At 36.9% G+C, this 25740-nt stretch overlaps 1 protein-coding gene across 24 annotated transcripts in view; it reads left to right on the top strand.

The window, feature by feature from the left end:
* Nucleotides 1-25740, top strand: part of LOC105676039 (CUGBP Elav-like family member 2) — a 339661-nt gene that overhangs the window by 144565 nt on the left and 169356 nt on the right. The window contains exons 1-2 of one of the 24 annotated variants that reach the window (XM_067355670.1): nucleotides 3993-4220; nucleotides 4806-4976. The exons of the other annotated variants lie outside the window; for them this stretch is intronic. Of the exons in view, the coding sequence (XP_067211771.1) occupies nucleotides 4834-4976 (143 nt within the window). The 5' untranslated portion in view covers nucleotides 3993-4220; nucleotides 4806-4833. Of the gene's footprint in view, nucleotides 1-3992; nucleotides 4221-4805; nucleotides 4977-25740 lie in introns of those variants that run through there. 24 annotated transcript variants of the gene reach the window in all.

The raw sequence follows: 25740 nt of genomic DNA, 5'->3' as shown, positions 1-25740 counted from the left end.
AACGGCAAAACTAAAAAGCCGCATTTTTCGTCTCTTGTTATATATACTATTATATTGTTTTATTCTTGAAGATATTGACTTATTTTTGTGAAGAAATTTAATTTTATATGTACAATTGGTGATTTCCAAAAATTACATTTTATTATTTTATTATTTTTTTATTGCTTAATAATGTTAGTTAATTTTTTAAATTTAATTTAACGAAAATATCATGGAAAGATTAAACTGATATAACAGTCTCCGTCGTATTTGCAGCAGCTTGTGAGAAAGTGAGATTGTTGTATATAAAGTTGGAAAATTTTGTATTACTCTTTTTTCACTTAGAATAATAATTTTGTTTAACGATTCTTTATCTTTCTCACTGAATTATAGTCTCCATTGCAATTCGAGAAGAAAATTCTATTCCCTGATAGCGCTAAACAAAGTTGGCACAACCCAATGTTAATGGATCGCGCTTTTCCTCCTCTAGCAAAACGATATCGCGTCTGCGAAACTTTTCCTCGAGCCAATTTTACGTTCGCCCTTTGGCGACGCAGCTTCCTTTGTAACAAGTTGGCTCGCGACAAGCGCGACGGTGGACAGGAAAATAGTCGACTGGGCGAAAAAAACGCGAGAGTGAAAAAGGTGGTGAAGGAAGAGAGGTCTTTGCTACCTAAGGCTGCAATTCTAAATTAGCTTGGCCAGCGTAGCTTGTTGTACGGCCGAAGGGCTCTCGCTAAAGTTGCGCGTAAAAAGCGAACTCGCTTCACTGGATGCAATGTCCTCGTAATTCTCCAACCGGTGCATTTACCTCATTCTTTCTTCTTGATCTTTGAATTGCTCCTCATCTGTGGTTTCTTGCTTTTATCATCATCGATGAGAACGGAATCTGCAAAAATGCAAGATTATATTTTTTTTTTTTTTATTTCGTCATCTTCAATACCGCATTGTCGTTTTTTATCGAATATAATGCAACTTTGGATATTATTAATTTATTATTATTATTTATTAATAATATTTAATAATAACAAAATTGATTATTAATTGATAATTCCTAAATTAATTATTTCATAAATATTAATGTATAATTATTTATTAATTTGTAAATATTATATTAGCTCGTGAAAAATGATATAATCCGGAGTGAATATTGGTGCAAAAAAATTCATTATTTACTTTATAATGATACTGTACTGAATGGAATTATAAAAAAATGAGTTTTTCTGGAAAACTTTTTGCAAAATTTTTTTCAGTATAAATATTATATAACGAACGCTAATAAATACTTGAACGTGATTAATATAATATTTAAATAAAAGCGGAAAATGCTAGACTAATTAAAAATTTTTTTTACTTTTACAAATGCTTATGTTGATCTACTTGTTTAGTTTTTATAAATCAATGCAAAGCGTATAATCTTAATGATGAAAAATTTCTTCTGTCTCGTCTTATATGTTTTATATATAAGTAATTCAATTAAGGAAACTGCGCCATAGTTTACTCCATAGAAAACCGAGTTTGAGGAGAGTATACATCCATTTCAGACATGACGTCTCATTTTATGTAATGAAAACGTCCTGTCTTTATTCCGCTTTCGAGCATCGTCAAGAACTTCCGCGAAGAAGAAGTTAAGAAGTCAAGTGCGCCGCATAATACCTAAAAACTGAAGCGATGCAAGGAGGATGTCATACTACGTACATCGGGACCTAGTTTGCCCGAGAAGCTAAGCTGCGTCAGTAAAGAAAAAAAAAAACTACATACTTTGATCGCCCACTTCCGCCCCCTTGCTCTTTAACCCTGACAGTTTATTCCCGCATCCTTCAAGTTCATTGCTCTCTTCTTTTCGCGTGCGCGAATATCGAAACTGTAAAAATGACTCATTGCGAGATGAAGAGACATAAATTATGTGAGATAGATTGCATCGACATGTTTTGGTGATTCGTATCAATATTAATTGTGTTTAAATAATTATCTTTAAAACATAATCTTGACTACTCTTATTGTGTGAATACTATTTAATCTTTCAATAGATTTCCTTGTGGAACAGTCCTCTATGTAAATAAGCTTCATTCTCGATCGAATAATGTAAAAATATGCTCTTAAAGCATGCCTTATGTAATGTATATGCCGGAAAAATTTACATGTACCTTTTATGTAGATTATAGCATATTGTTGCCCTTTGCCTTTTTCATGGCTCTTGAATTAAATTCCTTCGCTCTTTCTTCTTTACTTTATTTGAATTCTCACATTTTTCCGTGCTTCTTCTCTCGGACGTGAAACGCAAACGTGCTTGTTTCCAACGTAATTTGAAGTCTATACGTAATTATTCATAATAATGAAATTTTTTTCTTTTTGTTTTTAAAACGCTGCTATGCTCGAGAACGGTAATAACAAAATGTGAGAGGTATGGAAAATCGTAATTTCGTTGACAATCACACTGACAGATGCCGTTCGGCATCTGTAGTAAATGCTTTTTGACAGACGGAATAAGGTATCGGAGAAATATGTGCTTACGGCATCAAGGCCGAGGTTATTCGGAATGAAATATGATGCGACGGTCGACAGTGTCGAATCTAGCAGAGAGAGAGAAAGATTATGTGTCCGTAGAAAAACTGGCTCTCCACCACCGGTAAATAAGATCCTCCACGTTGTGCCGCTTGCTCTTCAGTCCTTGAACCCTCCTTGCTCGCTCCCATCTCTTTCGAGGAACGAGCCCGAGAGATGTTGCTTCCTCCACGAAGGTGGAAAGCGTCTTTTTTGCGCCTCTTAAGCTACGCTTTTCTCGCCTCGGTGCTCCGATCGGAATATCAGTTTACGCGCGGAACCTCCTCGACGCTTCTTTTTCTTTCAGCTATCACCTTTGTAGTGGAACATGGCCACCCACTCTTGCCGATCTTTTAGAGATTCTTCCACCATGTCGGCGCGACGCGAAGGCATATCCGATATCGCCGCCAATAAAAACTGTGAGTGTTTCAGTCCACTTTTGCGCGCCCATCGAAAAATTACGCTCGAAAAGAAATGCTTACACTTGCATTTTACACTATAGTATTGATGTATCTCGCTTTCAATATCGATTATTTTTCAATTCTTCAGAATTACATGTTGTCTCTTTCAGATGTTTAATTTTTATTTCATTAATCTGACAGCTATCTCGCGGTTATCAACATGTGGCATAGATTGATGTATTTCAGGCATTATTTGACAGAAAAAAAGATTTAACTTATTTTTATTTCAATTTATCGATTGATAAACCGGGTGTCACCAGGTTTATTCTTATATTAATCCGATGAAATATAAAAAATGTCACAGTTATTTCAAATCTGCATTATAATTTAACAGATTTTATCGTGGTTTTATCACTTTTTTAACTGCTTTGGTTTATTTTTTATATCTGCGTAAAATTGTTAATCGAAACGAAAATATATTTATCACTGCTGAAGTAGAAATAATAGTAAATAATTGTTGATTTATCGATAATACACTATAAATCGCAAGCAAATTGCCAGTTTGCTCATAATTGAGAAATGTTTATAAAAACTTTAACATATGTACGTAATGTAATGGAATGGAATACTTACAATTTTTAAACAGAAAATTGTGAAAATATAACATTCTTTAGCAATTGCAATTCAACTTTACACGCAAATTTTAAGTATTATTGTCCGATTTTAAATTTTGCGATAATTAAAAAGCATAAAATAATATAATAATAATAATTGGTTAGATAATATATAGAAAGAATGCAGAAACATATTGTAAAATCCGAATCATTAATTTCGTGTAATGTAATTTTTCCGCGATACATTCTCTCTGCTAGTAAAATATAAACAGACTGGAATATTTTCCTATATAACGCGAGAAAGCTGTTTACGGCGACGATGGATTTCTGCTACGATCTCACGCGGCAGAAGTCCGCGTAAGAACGCTATTCAGGACATTTTCGTTTATGTTTACGTCTATCTGCTACTACATAACATTATCGCGCTACGACCTTAAGTCTTCGGACGTTTCCAAACTTGTCGCAGTTGAACTCGCGCTGCGGGCCGGTGCGCAGACTTTTCAAACGACTTGTGCCTCGATCCTTGTCACGTCTGCCTTTTGTACATCTTCATCTATTCCCCAAGCGTCGTTCGATAGTCACGAATTCCATTTTCGAAGTTCGGGTAACTCCGAGTGTTTGTGCTGGACGATTCAAGCCGTGTCGATAGTGGACTCTCTCTCTCTTTCTCTCTCTCTCTTTGGTAAGTAGCCGAAAACGTGAACTTCCACATTCGAGCTCATTCGGTTTATCGAGTAATCGTACAATTTACCCGTGAAAATAATCTTTCTCGTAAAATGAATTACATTCCATTTACAGTATTCACATCTAAACGATTTTTATCATTATTTGCTGAATTCTGAATCGTTTAAAATATTTTCAAAATTATATATATTATATTTATTGTATGTTAATCTTTCAATTGCTTTATCTTGCATTAATTAATATTACTTAACATATTGCCTTTGAAAACATTTTAAATAGATGTGTACTTGAGCCGTTTGAAAATGCGAAGCTCCATCAATATTATTAACGCTACACGTTGCTTTGATGATATTGTCCGTGCAACAATCCTTTGTGCCGGGCCGTGATCTTAGTCAATATCGTATCATGCGTTCGTCGAGTTAATTAAACAGGACACTCTTCATCTCCGATGAGGTTCGCCTGTTAATAAAATTTGAATTTCAAATTCCGCGAGTCGGGCCGGCGAAATGAGCATCGAACGGCGGCGGTTATCGGTGTTGCTGACATTAAATATTTAGCGACTTTTTGGTTATATCGATTGCAGCACACATTGTGTAATTCGAGAAGGATCAATGTTTGAGTCCTGCGTGCAAACGTCGAACGAAGCACTGAATACAGAATCAGAGAATATGCTCGACTATAAGTTGTTCGCTAGTGGGACGATGCAGTTGGATCAGAACAATAACAATAGCAACGTGCCGCAACAATCATATCGGTAAGAGAAACAAAATTATTTAAATCTTTATCTGTTTCTCCGGTTGAATCAGATTAATAATAGCGGCGATGTGCAGTGAGTTGATTAAAACAGATGGGTTGATAAGAAGAAAGATTATTATGCGCTTCGGTCTTTATTCGGTTCGATAAATATAGCATTAGCTGCGACTTACAATAGAATTGGCATGAAAGAAAATTATTGCTTTATTTATTTATTTGTTAAAACAATTAGATTCGAATAAAAGCATACAAGTTAATTATGAAACAGAAATACCTCATACATCAAATTATTATTTAATTCTGCAATTTGGATCAAAGATACAATAAGAGCACCGTGAAATGTATAGATTGATTAAAATGAAAGTTATTGCTATTCATACCTTGCATATTGATTTTTAGTTTATTTTACGAAATGGGGTCAGAATAAAGGAACAATAGAAACACGAGGTATACGAAGCACAAGTAAGCGGGAAAAAATATAATGCTTTGTGTATTTGCTTTCTGATTTTCGTTTGAGTCTGGAATTGGGTTACAACATAATATCAACATATAACAGAGAAATCAAAAGAAAAAGATTGTTATTCTGCGTATTTTTACTCCTATTTTTATTCAATTTAATTTTAATTCGAACTGCGTTTTCTTCATTTACCAGTGAGAGTGATTCAGTGCAGTGAATTGTGTGGACAATTTTCATCATCCCCGAATCGTGACTTGCTTAATCAAAATGTAGCCTTACCAAATCCAATAATTGAAACGAACGATTGTTCTAGAACAATTAGTTTGGCACGCGGAAAGAGAGAGAGAATGAGATAGAGAGCGAGAGAGAGAAGAGCGGGGAAGAAGAGAGAGACAGAGTTGTTTACTTTCTTTTAAAACGATGATATATCGTGGCGAAAGAAATTGTAGTGATGGTATTGCCTTATTTTCAGCGTTCGAAAATTATTACTCAGTACACATAGTACAAATGTGCTTCCAAATTATTCTTACAAAAATAATAATTTTGGAAAAATTTTCTCTAGTTGCTAAAATAATAAATTAGATAATAATAAAGATAACAATTGTAATAATAAAACTAACTAAAAAATTAATGCAATATTCTAGCTTTCTAATATACCAAATTTTTTGATAAAATATTTCGCCATCATAAAGTTTATTTTATTAGCAAGTAGCTGTGGGATAAAAGACTTAATGTGGAAATGCATTAATAAATGAATAAGATAATTAATAATTAATAAGGAAGGCAGTCTCGTTTAACTTTTCTGCTCTTACAAAGTTCGATGAAGAGAATCGATTATAAAGGCAACTTTCGCGCTCAGCTTTTTTTCCTCACGCTCAGCTCTTTTTAATTGGCCGCCTAACATCATGCCTCTTTAGCCAATTAGTACGTTGCAAAAAATGTTACAGTATCTTTCCATCGAGATTTTTTTTAATGCAAATTTTTAATCAACTTGCTTCTTTCATTTGCATGAATATTGTGGATATTTGCGTAACTCTCCATAAAAAAATGCATCTGTGTTCATGTATACGTTTTTTTTTTTTTTTTTTTTACTTTTTTGTTTTGATATATTTGTTATCAATTAAATGAAAGCGCTACATTTAACGAATGCTTTTAAGTTTTAGATTAAAAGCATTTCTATTTTCTCTTTTATTTTATATAAATTTTTTTTGTTTTTATTTTATATCAGATGCAAATACAAACCTTATTAAAAAGGATTAAAATTGAACTACTAACAATCCAATTAATTCATATCATAACAATTTAATTGATTATTAAATTGATTATTTGTAATGCTTTTGATTTGCGCAAAATTGTACAAAATATCTATTATAAAAAATACGTGAAAAATGAAATTGTTCTTGCCAGCAAAACAGATTTTTATTTTTGCAATATATTATAGTTTTCGGTATCTGTAGTAGTTTTCTAGCGAATTGTATCAGAATTAAACGCTTACTGATAGACATTTTAGTTCGTAAAATAGATTTTCTCTTAAAAGGCGACGAGCTAAGAATATACATACAATACTGGTTACCGTTAGGTATTTCCGTTTTCTCTTGTGCATTCTTAGTAAAGGAGGAGTCGAAAACAAAAATCGTTAAAGAATGTTCCATCATTGGCTTTTTCTATCTTTTTTTGTTCTGTCATTCCGTCCTCACCTTTTTCTCTTCTTCGAAACTTGCTTATATTAATGAAGTTGTGACGGTAGCAGCCTGTCGAGGCTACAATTACCTATCAATTTGACTATTTCCAGTTATCATTACAACATTATCTAAAGACAACACGAAAAACATGAAAAATAAATAAAACATAAAAAGTGCCAAAGCATGAACAACAGCTTTTTTACAAATTATTTTAATAATCAAAATTATATAAAAAAACAGTTTTTCTTGATGTTATATATTTTATATTAATCACATACACACATATATTTTCATATTCTTTCATTAAATTTAAATTTCTTCTCAGATTTTAATTTTTGTCACAACAAGATAACATTTTTTATTTGAAAATACTTTTAATTTCTGTTTCCCCATCTTACCGTTATCTATTTTGTTAATTACAGTTTCTGCACGTCTTTTAGTTTTCGATAATTTCGTAATTAGATTCATTAAATATCTGCTAAGCCAAGGAACTCGGAAATTAATTGCGGGATCCGCAACTGAGAGCAGTCGCATTGTGTAACCTGCGGTGTATGCTGTACAACCGCCCGTTAATTATTTATGTAATTCAGCCATCTAGTATCCGATAATTATCCGATATCCAGGTACATGACGATGACTATGCCATTATGTGCACCGCAAAATTTTATTTCCCATTAATTAGCCCGGAGAACCGACATTGCCTTCACTTGAGACGAAAGCACCTGCGCATTTAATCGGTTAATTATCAAGGACGCGTGGGCGGTTTTCTCTCTCTCATGCTACGTTAACGAAGTTGTCGTCACCGCGATGAACTCGAGGGTAGACCCACAATATCAGTTTGGTTATCTCCTGTTTAACGCCATTGTGTCGCGGCGGGTAAAGCGTGATAACGAATCAGCGCCTATACGCCGGTGAGGGTGTGAGGGCGGCGAAGTCGGTGGAGAATCGTTGCAGGGGCAGAGGAATCGGGGTGAAGAGGGGAAAAACGGGACAATAGTGCTTGGGGCACTGTGAAGATCCAGTAATTGAATTACACTCCGATAACCGCTTATCGCGAGCCGCTTTCCCCCTTCCTCATCCCCCGCGAGCTCACAGCGGCAAAATAACTTTCGCTTATTGCGCGGCTCGGTTGCCCATCCGTTTCTAGCAGGGCCGCATCGAGGAAATTTGCAACGTTGCATTTCCCTTGAAACATCAATGAGGATAGAATAGAAATAGAATCATAACTCTGAATTATCAAAAAAGTTTCACAGATGTACAATAACTTCCAATAAAAATTAATGGTCTAAATTTCTTATATTTTAGACTGAATATATAATGAACTGAATTTACAATTCCATGCACGCATATAATTATTGTACACATTTTGTGTAATTAAATATAAACAGATTTGAGAAGTTATTATAAAATCTATGATTATTTATTATCTTAATTATATCAGATTCTAAATTGGTTTATTTTGCTTAGAAGAAGTAAAATAACGAATGCGAATAATAAATATTATACTAATATTCTACTATTACATTTCGTGAGCAGATAATATTAAACCGTTTTGCTGAAAAATTAACAAAAATTTAAAAAATTTATATATTCTCCGTAATATTATCGCACACAAAAAAACGAATGGATATATTTCTATCGCTAGAATAATGAAATATTCATAAAAATGAAAAATTTTTAAAGAGACTATATAAGCTTGCATGACTTCTCCCCCGATTTCTCCGCTCCTCTTTTCCATTCTATCTTTTTCTTCATCCAGCCGATCCACCCGGCGGATGGCTCGCAAAATAATTAGTTCGCTTACAAATCCCTCCGGTATATCGGCAGACAGAGGGAGGAAATTAAATTCGTGCCCCCGTATAATCCACGCTCGTGCCGAATCGACTCGTTCCTTTGATTCCTTTGATTCGGCCGCTCTTCCGCGATTAATTATCGGCGATAAACGCGCGCATATATATACTATAACCGTACTGTGTCTTTTGCAACATACGACCGCGTTCTCGTGCACGGAATGTCTAATGAAGCTTTTTGCACCACTATCTCCCGTTGCGATGATGAAATCGTAGAAAGGAATTGCGAAATGGAATTATCAAAAGCTTGCGCTTCTAGGTAATGAAAATCCGCTATTGAGTCCGTGAGTAATCTTTCCGATAACGTGTGTTCTGTATCTTTGTGATGCTCGTAGTAGGTTAAAAATGATTTTACAATTTTATCTAATACATTATAAAAATTTTGCAAACGCATTGTATATTTTTAATTATCGGTATTTGCCTGGTTAGATTCGATTACTTAAAAATTCATCATAATACACTAATGTATCCTATGATAAAATTTTTTTTATTGTAATCTTCTCTACAGTGAAAATATATGTTAGTATCTAATTGATAAATTATTGGATATTCCAATCGAAGAGATTATTTTATTTCATTTAAACAAATTTAAATTATTATTATATCGTTGCATTTTATTTCAATAAATTTAATTTTATATTTAAATGTCAAGATATTTAATATTGAAATAAAATATATAACGATAAATAATGTGTCCTGATCAAAATCTCACTGATAAACCCATATTGATCTCATATTTGTTCAAGTACGTACGCAATTACGCCTCTTTTAATTGTGCAAAACGTGTCATTTAAATATCTGATGCAATTAAGCGACATTGCCGGAAGGAACGGAAGAGCAACGTGAGAATGTGAATGTCCGACTAATCTCGTATGGATAAAGTCGGCGGATAACCGCCGACTTTAGCCTTCGACGATAATGCGACGCTTAAATTGTCGCTGAGTTATACACGTATATTCAGCAAGGAACATTCTGCAGCGAACCAAGCTCGAAACACTGACTTGGTAGCGAACTCACCCTAAACGGCGTGCATTTGGGGTGGCTGAAGAGTCGAGAGGGGTTAGCGAAACGGCTGATTCGGGAATAATTTTCAGCTATCTCGAACGAGCACGCGCGAGTATTCCTTAATTCGAAATATTTTTTGTTTTGTTTGATCCGCGCGCAGCGTATCAATTACGGGATAATTACTCCGACGGCATCAGAGCGTATCTAACACTAATTGGATGCCCACGCGCTGCGAAAATATTCAAGCAACCGCTGGAATTGATTCCGCGTGCTCGCATTACAGAATGCATCGGAACCATTAATATCACGATGATGAGATGGAATAATAGGGGAACCGTGCAACCGTGCAGAAAATATTCTGCTTCCAAAAGCAATCATGCAATAAGGTGTTTACTACAACAAGCACATTTTATTAGTAACTATAATACTAAATAACATATTTAATATTTATTAAATAATTTATTTGGAATAAATAAGTTCTCTTTGATACACATAATTTGTGTGACAATTATTATAAATAAATTGAAGGGCTTACTTGCAATATCTGTGTACAAATATTAAATTGCAAAATTTTTTTAATCAGTTTTTAATCAGTCAAACTTATTGTTTTAATTTTTCTAATATTAACAAGAATTTTTAATGCAATTTATTATGTAATGAATGCAATGAAAAATTGACATTTCGGTATGCGGTTCTAAAAGTATTTGCGTAATGATATCATCGGAATCGTAATCAGCTCTGCGCGCAGAAACGAATCTTTGAATATGATCGCCAAACTTTCTTTCCGTCGCGAATTAAAACGTTCTAAGATGACTTAATGGCCATCAAAGTCGCAAGGAAGCGAACGACGTCATCGACGAAGTGGCGAGAGAACGATGACGAGCTTTCTTAATCAGGGAAACGGAAAACCGAGGAGAGCTCCGACATCCCGGTAGAACCAATCCCATAGCGGTTAGATGAGACGGCAACGGTTCAAAGAGAATTTCGTATGCAAGTTGTCTTCGTCTTGCGTCGGTTTCATCTCTTTAGAGTATTTGTGTGTGTGTGTGTGTGTCAAACGATGTTTCTCAGTGGGTCACCGCAGTTTATTATCAACTAAATATAAATATCTAAAATTTATGGATCGCATCTTTCCATCAAAGTATTAGGATATCTAGGTCATTGAAATTCAAAGATTTATATGCTCATATTTTCCAAAAAGAAAAGAAACAATTGCTACGAAAGAATTGCTTTTATGAAAAGAGATTAAATAAAAAACTTGCAATCAGTTGCATGGATAAACAAAAGTGACTTTTTGTAGCGAGAACAATTTTTACCTTGTTAAATTTTTACTCTACAGCATTTCTATTCTATGTCTGCTCTTAAAATTTAAGAGCTCACTTATTTGACAAGTAGAACTGGAAATAAAATTCAATAAAATTCAAATAATTCAATTTGCTAGAAACTGTACTGAATCCAGAATCCATTTTGCTGATTTATCTAACGAACTTCAAATTATGATTATGAAAGAAACATCCTGTGGTCGACAGTTCTAACTTAGTCAGTTTAATTAACGAAGAGTAGTGAGTTTGTGTCAGCGACTGACCGAAGGGACAGACCGAACAGCGATGCGCAAATTTGAGCTCAACAGAAATTCTGCCCCAATTACCGATCGGTAATTGGACGCCGCCAGGCGTATCGCATCCGCGAACTACTTCCCCACGATTATTGAATCTTCGATCAGCACGTGCTGACGTACGTCACACTCTTGTTTGTCTCCATGTATCAATAATAAGAAATATTTTATCTTGATAAATATTGTTGGTGTGTATCTCTAACGCGTGTTACGGAAGCACGTATAGTGACGAATGAAGTTGATCATACTCTAATCTAACAGTTAAGATTGTTTGATAAAAATGCCTTGTGATAAGAATGATGATTAAGAGTAAAAATATCAACTTTGCTTTGTTATCGAAATATAAAAAGATAAGATTGCACTTAATAATTCTGTGCAGTTTAGAACAGGATTTTAATCAAATATCAAATAAAGAAGAAAAATTTCGCTTTTTATAATTACGAAAAACATCAATAAGACAATCTCGATAATGAAACATTTAATCATATAACGTCACAAGATATTCTTCTCAACTTTTAAACCGCATTTTCGCTTGTCACTGACTCTGTTATTACAATAAAATACTGCATTTTATCTTGAACCGTCATTGTCTCGTTCAAACTTCGCTTCTTTGTACCAAGAGGCAAAAAGGCAGCTCGTTAGGGTATGTTAAATTGTACTATTGTAAATAATAAAGAGCTTGTTCATGTTTATTCATTGGTGCCTTCGTGAAGCGAAGTAAACGACCGCTCGATGCCCAAACGTGCGGCATTATGTTCTCTTCCTGCCTATCTTTTCATTGATCCGTTTTCATTGTTCTTTCCGCTTGTCTCAATCTTTTCCCTTCGCAATTAGTTCGCTGATGATCCGTGTCGTCGACGTCTCTTCTTGTTTTCGTACAATTAATGGAATCCTTAAGATCGGTCATTTGCAAGCTTCAATTTATCGGGTCGACCTGACGGACGGGCACAGTGAGCGGAAAATGGGAATAAATAGAATGTATTTCATGGAGCCGTCGACCGTGATGAAATTATCTTGCGAGAAAATGTTTCCTTTACACGCCCGACAACGGCGAGACACGTGAAACGAATTAGACATATCCACGTGGTGTGGCGTCCGACGTGGGCGCAAGAAGGGTCGGGGCCGGCTACAGACGAGCCGAGTATCTCTTCCCATTGGAGTGTTGTTTGCAAGAGCATACCACGTACGTGTCCTTCCAACCGCTCACGGAGCTTTTCCTTGTTTTTCGGTGTCAGAGCGGCTGCCACCCTCGAGAACGAAGGCATCGTGCTAGCGCGTATGAGAGGGTTGAAGCGCTGTGTGACGCCGAAGCTTTCGCGGTGTAAGGGTAGCTTTATGTGCAGACTGTGTGTAGATATAGCGAATAATTGTACGTGTGTATAGATACGAGGGAAAGTTTACGTGTAAATGTAGTGGTGGGCGTGTAGAGGATCGCTGCCATGAGATGCGGCGAAGATGTATAAATGCTACAGACGTATAGATGTAGTGGTGTGTTCGGTGTAGACACAAATGTAGATATATAAAAGTTATTTTCTCTGCAGATATAGCGGAAACTTGAAGCATAAGCGATAGGTAGAAGTGTGTATGGCTATATATGACAAGTTTGGATGTAGGTGTGAGGATGTACGTGTGTGTGTATGTGTGTGTGTGTGTCGGATGGCCGAGGCGAGGATGGACGCGATTCGCGAAGTAGAGGTCGAAAAACTTTTGTATGCAGCTCTCGTATCAACGGACACTACACGTGACCGGCCTAACTGCTCGAGGGTTTGAAACGTGTGCGATCATCCATGTCGTGTTCGCAGCCGCTATTAGAACGGTAAAATCGATAAGCGTTTTCGATTTTTGACATTTTGCAAGCCCGCGGGTCAATGCACCTCGTGATTCGCCCAGACGATCAGTCTTCTGTGATATATCCGCTTGAACTTATTCCATCAGCTCTCGCTCAAATCGTCCGGATAGTAGTTTCGTCGACGTTTTTAAGCTTGTAACTAGATGATCGAATTTCTCGCGTGTCGAGTTATATAGGCGCATAATGACGGTTTTGGTCAGATCGTACGATCGCAAAGACAAGCGATGTAAAGTTTAGAACATGCTAAGCTAATATTTCATGTGTCGAACCGTCCAAACGAAAGTATAGAAATGTGAATGTGTTATTCGGGTGAATTTCGTAAATATAGAGTTATATGTAAAAGATTCTGCTTCTCTCTTTCCATAATTGTTTCAACATTTTTGACGAACTCTCTCTCTCTTCTTTGATGGTCTGCAAATATAATTAATTAATTTATTAAAAATATAAATGGCTATTCTGAAATCATGTATTTTTTTCTTCGAATTAGATCATCCCGGTTTTACTTTAGCGCTAAATTAAACTTGGGTAAATTCAGTGAATGTAGAAAAAAAGAGAGAGAAGTACACGACCAAAATACATTCGCAATGGTAGAAGAATCGCGGCGCTTTGCCGTATCGCGTAGCGGTACACCGACGTATTTTTCTTCATTAGCGCAAGGCGCCTCGGTAAACTGAAAACAATTATGCAAATTCGACCCTTTTACTTCCCGCGTCTCCAACCCACTGTCACGTTTACCCTCGTCACCGATGAGATGCTTTAGAGCAGCGGAATGTGGTCGCATCGCGAACGCACGGGGTTTGCACGATGCTGCAAACGGGGATGTCGCGACAGGTATAAAAAAATGTCCACGCCACTCAAAAGAGCGAGCCAGACTGTCATTTTCACGGGGCGCGGCGCGTCGACCGTGAAACGGCGAAATTTTTCGAAATTCGACCTCTCGCCGATTATTCCTCACCCTTTGTCACGCTGTGACGCTTGCTGAATCTCTCAGGGGAGAGGGGAACGGAACGACCACCGCGGTCGTTCTCGGTTAATTTCCTGCGGCTAATGAAAGAACATACACGTCCCACGCCAAAACACGCAGCCGTCCACCCTCGTACAATGTGCCCCCCCGGATTAAGTAACTTTGACAATATCGAAGAGGAAGCGACGCATACTGCTTAACCCCCAGGCGAATTTTCTTAATTATGAGACAGGATGCACGCGGAATTTCAATGGCTCTTACGCTCGATTAGTGTATCTGGAAATTTAATGGCGAATTTGCATCAGATACACGTTCAACGTCTAGATCTGTGATTGATTAATGTTTTTCATTTCTCCATGATACGAATCGTGGAATAAAGTTGGATATAATCGTGAATAAAGTTTAAATAACTTTAAAGTAGCTAATTATTTGATTGCCGGGAGTTGCAAACTCCTTGTAAAGAGGAAAGGTTTAAAAGGTGATTTAAAACGTGATGAAGTTTCGGATGAATGTGCATAAAAGCACCATTATTCATCTATGAATGCCGTTGAAAGGTCACTTTAATCGAATAAGGACCTTATCTTACTCCATCATATTCATGTAGATTCTGTAAGATTTCCAGTTTCGAACACGCAAAGCCTTTTATGTCGCGCGTAAATGAAAATTATAAACTGTACGTACATATGTTGCGCGACTTCCACGGTGCGAGGAATTACGTATCCCAAGTTTTCGATGGAGTTCGAAGGTAGTTAAGGACCGAGGACGTCGAACCCTCCAATATCGGGGTACATAGCCGCGAGCGATACGAATCTCGATGTAACGGGTAGCGAAATCGCGTTCCCGTGCCGACGAGCCAAAATAAACTCCAAAATTATCCCTTCTCACCGAGATACTCTGCGGAATTCTTAATGAAGCGACTATATCAGCCCGAAAGGAGTCATTATATTCATTATAGATTTTATAGCACCATAACGAGTTGCACTTGCGAGTTAAAAGTATCGATCCCTTCGGATTTGAATTAATAACGAAAAGTGGACAGGTGTTTTATGGTTTTGGCTACCACCATTCTTTCATAATTGCTTCTTTATTTATGAGAATTCAGCTTAAAATAATGCTCTTGTTTGCCGCAACAAAATTAGAAGTGAAAAATATAAGATTTAATATACAGATAACACATCTTTTGATTAGATATTACTTTTTTGCCCATCGAATTGTAAAAAAGTAGTTGGCGTGTTTATAAAATTTTTAAAAACAAAGTTTCAAAGATTATTGTTTAAATTTGTTGAGTTCCTCTCACAATTTATTTTCACGTATGAAATATTAGCAAGTGCATTTTTTTCAGATACTATTCGTAAAAATAATTCTAAACTTTTTCGACAGTTTTTGAATTTGAAAAGGAAACACTTCATTGTGATATTTTTATTTTAATAGAAATGACTTTGAATATTTATTTCTTTTTTTCACGTGATACAATTAGATGTTAATAAGTAATCACACTGATTAAAACATAAAAGTATTAAAATAAACTTATAGAAATTCAACATTTTGTGTCATAATGGATATCGTAAAAACTTTTGAAAATAAAGATTAGTTTTAAAAATTATCGAAAAAAAGAACGTTCAAAACATTAAAAGAACAGTACGAAAATCTTGCGCTGTCTCTTATGCAACTATTATTGATTCTTAAAAATTGTCTGTCCTATGCTATAAAACATTGTGGCATTGACTGAATATATCGTGACAGTCGACCGTTACTGACCTCTCCTACAGTATATTCGAGACTTCGTCGTATCTTTAATCTTCAATTACTCACGTCTGCATCGCGGAATAGTGTTCACAGTTCTTCTCACGGCTCAGCCATTGTCTACCTGTCGCCAATACGACTGCTGGCTTTTACCCGTAAACAAGAAATATACATTCACGCGCAGACATTGTGCAATACAAGCTTGCAGCCTTAAGAAATTACGAGTGCATTCGCGCGCGCGCGTAGCTCTTGTGTGAATCAAAGGGAAAATGGCTGGGCGAGCAAGAATAGGGACTTGCGAAAGCAAAAAAATAAGGGATTGGAGACCTCTCGACGAGGAGAAAAATTTACGAAATGCAGGCGTCAACCAGACGTCCTTTTGTGCGATGCGCTCTCACGTCCATCCATTTTTGCGGAGTGACGAAAACGCATCGTCGCCATCATTTTCTCGCTGCGCTTCAACGAGAAGCAAACAGTCTTCTTCGGTACATGGAACTCTTTTATTAATGGCCCGAGCGGATGGCGGCACTTTTAATGACCGACCGATCGATTAATCGGAATTCGATGCCGCACGTGCATACGATCGAACCTACGATGCGCGTTGTCTGCATTCGTTTCGACTTACAACGGTAACGATCTACCTTCGAATTCATCAATCACTTTATCTTGCCGAAAATTTACAAAGCAGGCACGTAAATTTCATGCGCATAAAACGAATAGAAAATGTACGATTCTCTCGTCAGAGTTTGATTTTAAAATGTAATATAACATTTATTAATGGCGAGAGTATCAATAATGATTTTGCAGTGGGTTAATCGATATTCAATAATGCAATGTCACCGTTTGAATTTCGGCAAATAATATCTATTAAGTATTTCGCAAGAGTCGTGCTGCGTAAACGTGCTGCAGCTTGTCGAGTTGCTTATACAAACATATATGCATACTTGAAAAAAACAGCTTTGTGAAATAATAATTACGGAGTCATGAATATAACAAATTGATGTATTCTAAGATTAAACTGTTTTCATTACATACATGAATAATAGACCTCTATGTGCGTATTAAAAAAAAACACACATACACACACGCCCAATTAATATTCTCCACTGTTGAAATATATTTTACGATGTTTCCACGATTCGCAAAAATATTCCGCTTATAAAGTACTTAACGATACGTTTCCTTCGCGAGGGCCGTTTTGCCGTGCCTCCGATGAGCCTTCGCGGTTATTAAATTCATTTCTCGGCTTGATTAACGCGGGTCTCGGCAAAAACGGGTAAAATATCGGGAGGTTATATAAAAACGGAGCTCGCATGGTACTCGCGCGAGTTGCACTTAATCCTCTTACCCCGTCGGGCAGTTACGGCTGGGTTGGCGAACGAACGGGTGGTACGCGCAGGTAGCTCGTGCTATATTACGGACTTACACCGTTAAATTGATGGCCGCAGTAGCCGACCAGCACCATAACCGGCGACCCAAAACCCCGTGTGTTTGGAATTTACATTGAGCAAGTCGAAGGGGGGCTGGGCAACTGCTCTCTAGTTCCTCGAGGAAGTCGGATCATTTGCACGCAGACCACTCACGTATTTTTACTGGCGATTTGTATTTCATTATTAATTCAAACTTGCATCTAACACGCCAAAATATTAGTGGAGTTCAACTGTATATTTTGCTTGACATAATTAGTTGGCCACTTCTCCACGAGCATTTCACGTTTCTGATGAATTCATACGTGCTGTTAATTGACACATATGGTTAATTAACATCCGTGAAGTTATATTGCACGTGTAATTCTGGTCAAATTAACCACCTCGGACAGATTTTTATTGATCGTTGACTGTTGTAATAATTCATGTAAACTATTATTCTATGTATAATATAAGATAATCATTTATGTACGAAAAGTGTTGTTTTATAATATCAAATTTTGTATTTTTGCAAAATTTTTACGAGTTAAAACTTTTAATGAAATTACAAACAGTTTTAGTTATTAAAATGTTTATTTTAATATTATAATTTTATTTATTTTTTATAAGTAAAATATTTGTTTAGAAGAGAAATAATACTCTAAAAGTGAAGCTCTAGAATATTATCAATGAAAGGAGCGTACACTCCTCTCTCCTCTCTTCTTCTTTTCTGTCTCTCTTTCTCTCTATTTCTCTCACACACACACGCCGGAAGCGCCGCACAAAATTACACGTTTGTCGAATCATCGTCGAATTACCTTCGTTTACCATCTCGGTCGCCGTACGATCGACAATACTAGTAAGAAAAACGTGCGTACGTGCGTACGCGCGTGTACTTAAGCGCGGGAACGCCGCAGGCGGCGAAGCAATTTCCTGTTACGGCCGATCGAGGAGTCGTCAACGATGTATAGGGTGTTCAATATCTAACTTCTCTATGAATTATAATCAATTTTCAATTGTATTTTTTTTTTATAAAAAATTAGATATTAAACTAACCATTGATAGTTTTCAAGCAATTAAAAATAAATATTATTTCGAGAGTTGATTGTTTGAGCGCAAATAAGTAAGTAAAGAAATTTTATTCATCCATTTATTTTTAAATGAATCTTACTTTAGTAAAATTCTGTTTTATGGTTTACTTATTTTTAATATTATCAATTTAAATGTTCGGATTTATGAGACTCGGCTAAATTTTGCACCAAGAAAAGATACATTTAGTTCAAAGAATTCAAAGACGAAAAATGCTACGGTAGATGTGAGACACCCTGTACAGCACGTTACATACATACGTACGTGCAGCGTACGTATAGGAATCTGGAACCCCAGGGGTGAAATAACGGCGGGCAGTAAGCAGCATCGTCCAACCTGCCAGCAGATAAAACTCACCGGGCGGCGATACATCTTCGACAATTACCGTGGCAACGAGGAGAATCCGGCAAGTTTCCTCATAAATCCGCGATATTTTTACGCGCGAAACTTTCCGCGACCTATAATATCTGTAAGAGCCCCGTGAAAGCGCAGGACTCTCTCGCCGATTTACGACCCACCCCTCGAACCACCCTTCAGCGTATCCTCTGGTCACCCCATCCTCGCGGTTACCTCTGGAACTTATCCAGGTGGTCAAGCTTCCAAGAGGTTTAGTAAACTGTCTCCCGGGAATGGTTAACGGCTAACTAGCAAAATTGCTTTAATTAGAAAGTTTTTACCGCGTCGGCTTTTCTCTGGATTTATTTTGGACGCGATTAACATTGGTAGATACGCTATCTTATGCGGTCTAAGAGACCCGAAATACTTGGCGAATTACGCTTTCTGTAACATTCGGTCTTTTCTGGAGATAAAAAACCAAAATAGGATTATTCTTTTTCAAGATTATTTTATTATATGTGAAAAAAATGCGCTGTTCTCTAGAAAACGTAAAATTCGATTAAAATATATTTTCCGCCGAATTGTTTAACTCATTGCCACGTTTTTCGGCGTACCTCGTATAACTTAAAAATAACAAGCTATCACTGAAATTAACTCTTTTTCCTCGCAATTTTTCACTAGTGCAATTCTGGAATTTCTCTTCGCCGAGTGTCGGATTCCCGGCTGCAGGTGCCTATCGCTCTTTATCACGTCGCTCCTTCGGAAAAAGTGCGCGGGAGATAACCAGTTTCGCGGATAGCGCGCGAGCAGACCGCGGTCATTAAAATTCACGAGTAAAACGAAAGTTGGCTGAGTCTGAAGCGGCTTAGCTCTCCGCGCTGGCGTTTTTAGCGTCAGTTCCTAACGCGGGATAAGGGAGCGAAGCGGATCGGCTCGAGGCTACGGAACGGTGTGAAAGCGGACCGGCGAGGGGGTCGAAGCGGATGGGGCTGGTTTCGCCCGAGGTGAGTAGAGAGCGAGGTGGATGTATCGTGATTTACGAACAAACTTGCTGAGCACTACGAGCCGTCGGGCGTCTGTTCGATATCAATTTCCTATCCACTTCCCTACCTCGTCCCTGGCCGCACCCTTCCTTGTTTCCGCGACCGTATCGATAGGACAGGTGTAGGAAAAAGACTGCTAAAGTCCTCCTTCCTGCCTTATCCAACCTCTTTGTGTCGCTATCGTATCGACACATTCACGGAAAGAGCACCGATAAAACGTATATATATTTTCTTCAGATCTGTCTGAAAACTAATAACATATACATATATTTTTTTATATATTGTACGTTGAATATAGAGATAAATCATTTATTTTTAATTATGTTTAAAGTATTCTTTAATTTTCTGTTATTTATAAACACATAGATATAATTGCTATATGTATATAAATTTTCTAGTGGATATAATGTTTAAAAATTATTTTAACCATTCAGTAATCTCGCACACCGTGCAGAGATAAAGAATTTTTATTTTTGTTTTCTTCAAAGCACTCACTTTCTTCTAATTATCTTTTCATAGAATTCTATTTTTATATTTATTTTACTAGAATATATAAATGGATACTTAATAGCGCGAGTATTGATTACATATTTATTATTTTAATTTAAAATTAATTTTTTTTAAGTAATTTATTCATATTGTTAATAGATTTCAGATAATTACTGAATGCGGCCATCAAACTAAAGTATAAATGAGACAAATGACTTTGCGCACGACGCAATCTTTTTTGCAATTGCCTCTAAACATCCCAAATGAAATATAATGCTTTTATCTCTCGAGAATGTAAAAGGGAAGCGATATGACGGAAACTTTGCAGTGGTCGCTCACCGGCCGTGACTCAGCCGAATTTAAGTTACTTAAACCGTACTTACGACGGGGAGCGACGCCGTGTAGACAGCCTCCGGGGAAAACTGGCGTTCCTGTTGCTCGTTTGATCGACGGAACTCCTATTAAATCAGGTCGAGAGCTTCGGGTCTCCAGGAAATTACATAAAATTGAAAGGACGTAGCATCTTGTCATACTCGTCGTCTATCCGGGTCTACCCTAGGCAATCGCGAATAAAAAACGGCTGATGAATTACTTTCTGATCGAACAATTTGCGTGGACTTAATGACAGCGTTGAGAATCAAATTCCTTTGGTGAATACCTGACCGATCAACCGATGGTCCACGCCACGAATACGCCGGCGCCGTGTATCCTGATGACGCGATGGAATCCCGTTGATGATTAGCACGTGGCCCGAACGCGCGTGTATACGTGGCGCGCGAATGCCCGTGGCTTTAATTAAGGAAGCGTGGCGCACCGATTGAAATCGGCGGTATATTAGTATTAATCCGGAATCAAGGAACTTGAGCATTGTGGAGCGCATTTAATGGGGTAAACGATCGACGTCGAATTATTTACAGCCAGCTCTTGTCTATACAACTTAAGAAGATTATCGAGCGTACAAACCTCGAATTATTAGTTCACTCGAACTAAATGTTCTTTACGTTATTGATTTCACCGTTTTGCTTTGCACAACGGTAATTTATAAATTTTCTGTGTAACTTAATAGATTGAAAGCTATAATATTCTTTTCTACTCTTTGTTCTCTAGCGATTAAAATCGATCGTATCGCGACTTAAAAAACGCAAGGTAAAAAAAAGTTAATTCAGAAAGAAGAAGATAATGGTTTTATCTGGGTCATGGATTAAATCTTCGCGCTCTCTGAAATAATCTTGAAAAGTGGTTCGCTGTTAAATATTCTCGTTGTGAACCTTTCATAATATAATAATTAATTTCAGTCCTGCGTATCGCTTTATAAAGATTCCAAAAAATATATAACGCAAAGTTATAAGTACTGTAATACACTTTTTTCAAAAATGAGATAATAAATTTGCTTCAATTATATTCAAAGTACTTGGATGTAGGAATAAATATTACGTAAAAAAATTATTAAAATTTATCCCCGAAGAGAGAAACACTCGTATGACCAACGTGTAAAAAGCTAACGTTCTTTAATCCTTACTCGGACCGAGCCCCGTTATTTTTTTTTTTTTTTTTTCACTCAAATATTACCAGACGATCAACAGAGCCACGCTCAATCTCGTTACTTTGAGGAAGAGTTAATATCGTTAAATGTGCACGATCGAGCCCCGCGGGATTATGCAACACGAAAGGGCCGACTTTAGTTATGAAACGAGTTATTCCTATTAGTAATGACAAAGGACGGTAATCTCAGCGAACGATTGTAGCGTCATGTTAGCGGCCGATTACCATCGTCGCTGGTATAACTCGAGCCAGTAGATAAACTCGGCTGGAATATCAACGGGCCAGCTTATTTGTATGTAAATGTCGAACTACTGGCGGCTCGCGCGCTGCCATCAGGCAGGCGTGCGACAGTAGTCGCACCCCGTAGAGCGCTTTTCAGCGACTCTCGCTCGACTTCGTTTAACGCAATCGACCGAGTTTACTGTCATTATCGCTTCTCTCATCCGACACCAATTATCGCGCTAACGATTATTACGGTGGATCTAGGTTGGATACAGCGTTTATGATATTTGGCGATAGCATCTTCGGTAACGTGCGATAGTCACGTGGCGTCTAAGAGGATTTTTCGGTTATGAGTACGTGAAACTTTGACAAACATAAGCCGCGTCTAATTGGAAACCGCCGGGAATCGACTTATATTCACGGAAGAGCGCTCGGGGAGTACCAAAATTGATTATGGAAATTTAACGAACTTATGAAACAATAACACGACTTTCGTGCTCTTCGCAAAAGTATCAATTTGAAGTTATCTCGTACTTGCCTATATTGTATATTTATGTATCATGATGATGACATCGAACGCTAATAGTATTAACTATTATGATATTAAGTGATAAAATTCTATGCAATATTTCACTAATACGTTACATGAAACAAATTTGCAATTAATGTCGTAAAATTAAATGAAACTTAATTGAGAAAAAATTCAAAAGAATACTTAGGAATATACAAAATATTTTAATAAATATAGCATCCGGGAATTTTTTAAAGAATATATTTGAATAAAAATTAATAGGATTATTTAGCTAGAGACAATATTTATATTTCCGTGGAAATCCTTCAATAATGAAATTTCTTATAAAAATACTTTACTTGCACAAATAATTTGTATTCTTTACAACTTGAATATAAGTTGATTGTTCCTTTACATTTTAAGAGGCATAAAATTCTTGTCGGTCAAGCGGTGACGTCGGAAAAAATAAATATGAATATACGTGAACTTTTACACGATATTTCCCTGTCGCATCTCAGTCGATCTCGGATCTGAATTCGATTCACGAGCAGGGCGGAATTCGCGCACCTCAGGGCATCGAGACGAATTGTGAAAGTTTCGTGCCACGTTAACTCTATCGCGCAGAGTAAGAAATACCAATTTCCAATCTGTGTTTAACTTTTCAACTATCCTCCGCGACTGCACGCAGCGAATGTTTCGCGGCGGTGAGAGAAGCGAAAATGGCACGGGAATAGTGGAGTTCATGAGAGAAGCTGCGGAGATTCTACTCCCTATAAAACTTGCACGAAACGTCGTATTCTTTTTCCCATCGCGAAGCTGCCGCTTGTCTCGGACGTGGGCAGAGCTAAGCAATCACCTAATGCATTAAGGTCTAACACGGATCGCCCTACGTGCTACTTCCTTCGAACCAGTCGAGATGGCACGGTGACTTTGGTCGGTGAAGATTCATCACGGCTGGACTGTCTCGCCGAACCGACAGATTTCACTCACCATTCCTTCTGGTGAACACTTTGATCATAGTGCACGAGAGCGCACATATTGTCAGTTTATCGTTACTTCAAGAAACTTTTGTTCACAAAAATTGAGGGATTTTCTTTTTGCTTTTTCCTCATATTGCTATCTGAATTTTTACAACTACTCTGTATATAAATTTATTAAAATAATGTTTATAATTAAATTGCTAAAAAAATAATATAATAAAGATAGCGAAATACAATCACATACATAAAGATAGAATATTGGTCTACAAGATATACGAAACTATGAAATTATGACACATTGCAAAGAATTAAACTATGCAATTTTGTCAAAATTGAACACATGGATTATAATATCTGAGAATCCTAAAAAGAATCTTTTTAAATAGATAGAGTTTAAAATCATGTATTAAAATGTGTAGGAAAAATGTTCTCCTACCATGTAATGTATATATTAAAACTTGGAAGTGCAGTACTGTTATCTAAGTTAGGTAGTTTTTCGCTTAACTCGTCGGAAAGATGCGGTAGGCACGCAACTTCCACGTGATACAGCGCAGTATCATTAAGACAAGTGCAACGCGCAAGTATAGTTCCTTATTATATCTTTATAGCTGTTCACGTGTCTTATAGCTGTTCGCAGGATCGCCGTTGTTATTCTCAACGGCAGTTACCTCGCGCCGTGTAAAGCACTCTCACTCTCTTGTTAGGCGAGTTTAAAGTACCGCAGTGTGTAAGAGGAGGAAGCTCGGATCAGGTTGCGGTACTTTGCAAGGACGCAACAAGCTCTTTGCTCTTCTTGATCCAACACTAGTTCACCAATAAAATATTCTGTCGCCTTTATAATCTCATGGAAAAATTAAAAATAGAATGTTCCTTGATTAATTCTAATAACTGAATACTATTTCTTTGCGCAAAATTTTATTTTATTTTTTAAGTTATAATTTGCAAACGCGCTGTAAAACATAATCTTTTCAAAACAAAATTTTAGCATTTTGACCATTATAAATCGTTGTAATTGAATTATAAAAACTTGAAAAATTAGTACTTATAATTTTCATGGAATAAAATGCAGTCTAATAATCGAAACTTCCGGAAATAATAAAAGAGTGATTACATCTCTTGCAGCGTATGAAAAAATTAATAGCGATCGTTATCCGCGGAATAATTGATGGAGGACGGAGAAAGGCATCGAGAACGCGCGAAAGTCGATCATGAGGGGTTCATTTCGCTATAGGGACAGAACTCGCGAGCGGGTGCATAAAATAGTCGTCGCTCTTGCGGCAAAGTGAATGTCCACGGCCGGTCTGCCCGATATTTATGTAGTGTCGTGGCATGCCATGTTTATGGTTTTTGCGCGGACCATGCCAGGATGCAAAGAGCGTCGTAAAACAGAAACGCAGCGCGTTACCGCGGAAAATAAACGGCCTATGGGTACCTGAACGCATAAATTTGGCCATACGATGGTGCGGATGTATTTTCTTGCATCCTCTCGGATGACGGATTTCGAAGCTCTTTGCGCGCCGATCAAAAGGCTCAGGAGAAAAGTCGTTTCAAAGAAGTATGGCAACGATCTAATAAGCTTTTATAGTATGTGATACAATCTTGTTTATACGGAGCGCTCGCAAGCTAATGTGTTATAATACATAAATCGAATTTTATGTGTAAGCGCACAAAAACCGTAAATTATCAAGATTCAGTACTTTTTCTATAGCTTTTGAACTTATTTTTTAATATATTGTTTTTGACAAGAAATTTGTTCTATAATTGGAACTGCAAAAGATATAAGCTAATAATATCAATTTTATGCTAATATAAATTTATTGATGTGATAAATTGATCGCTCTTCAAGTGTTGAAGTCAATTGCTGCACGATGAAATAATTCTTATAGAGATAGCGGGAGAGAATAATGGGATATCACTAAATGCACAAATTGGGGCGTGCCTTGCACGCATGAACGTAGGGGCTATAATTCTATTTCCTCCCT

The sequence above is a fragment of the Linepithema humile genome, chromosome 5 (genome assembly GCF_040581485.1).
Source record: "Linepithema humile isolate Giens D197 chromosome 5, Lhum_UNIL_v1.0, whole genome shotgun sequence".
In the NCBI taxonomy this organism is placed as follows: domain Eukaryota; kingdom Metazoa; phylum Arthropoda; class Insecta; order Hymenoptera; family Formicidae; genus Linepithema; species Linepithema humile.
This window is presented reverse-complemented; position numbering and strand designations above follow the sequence as displayed.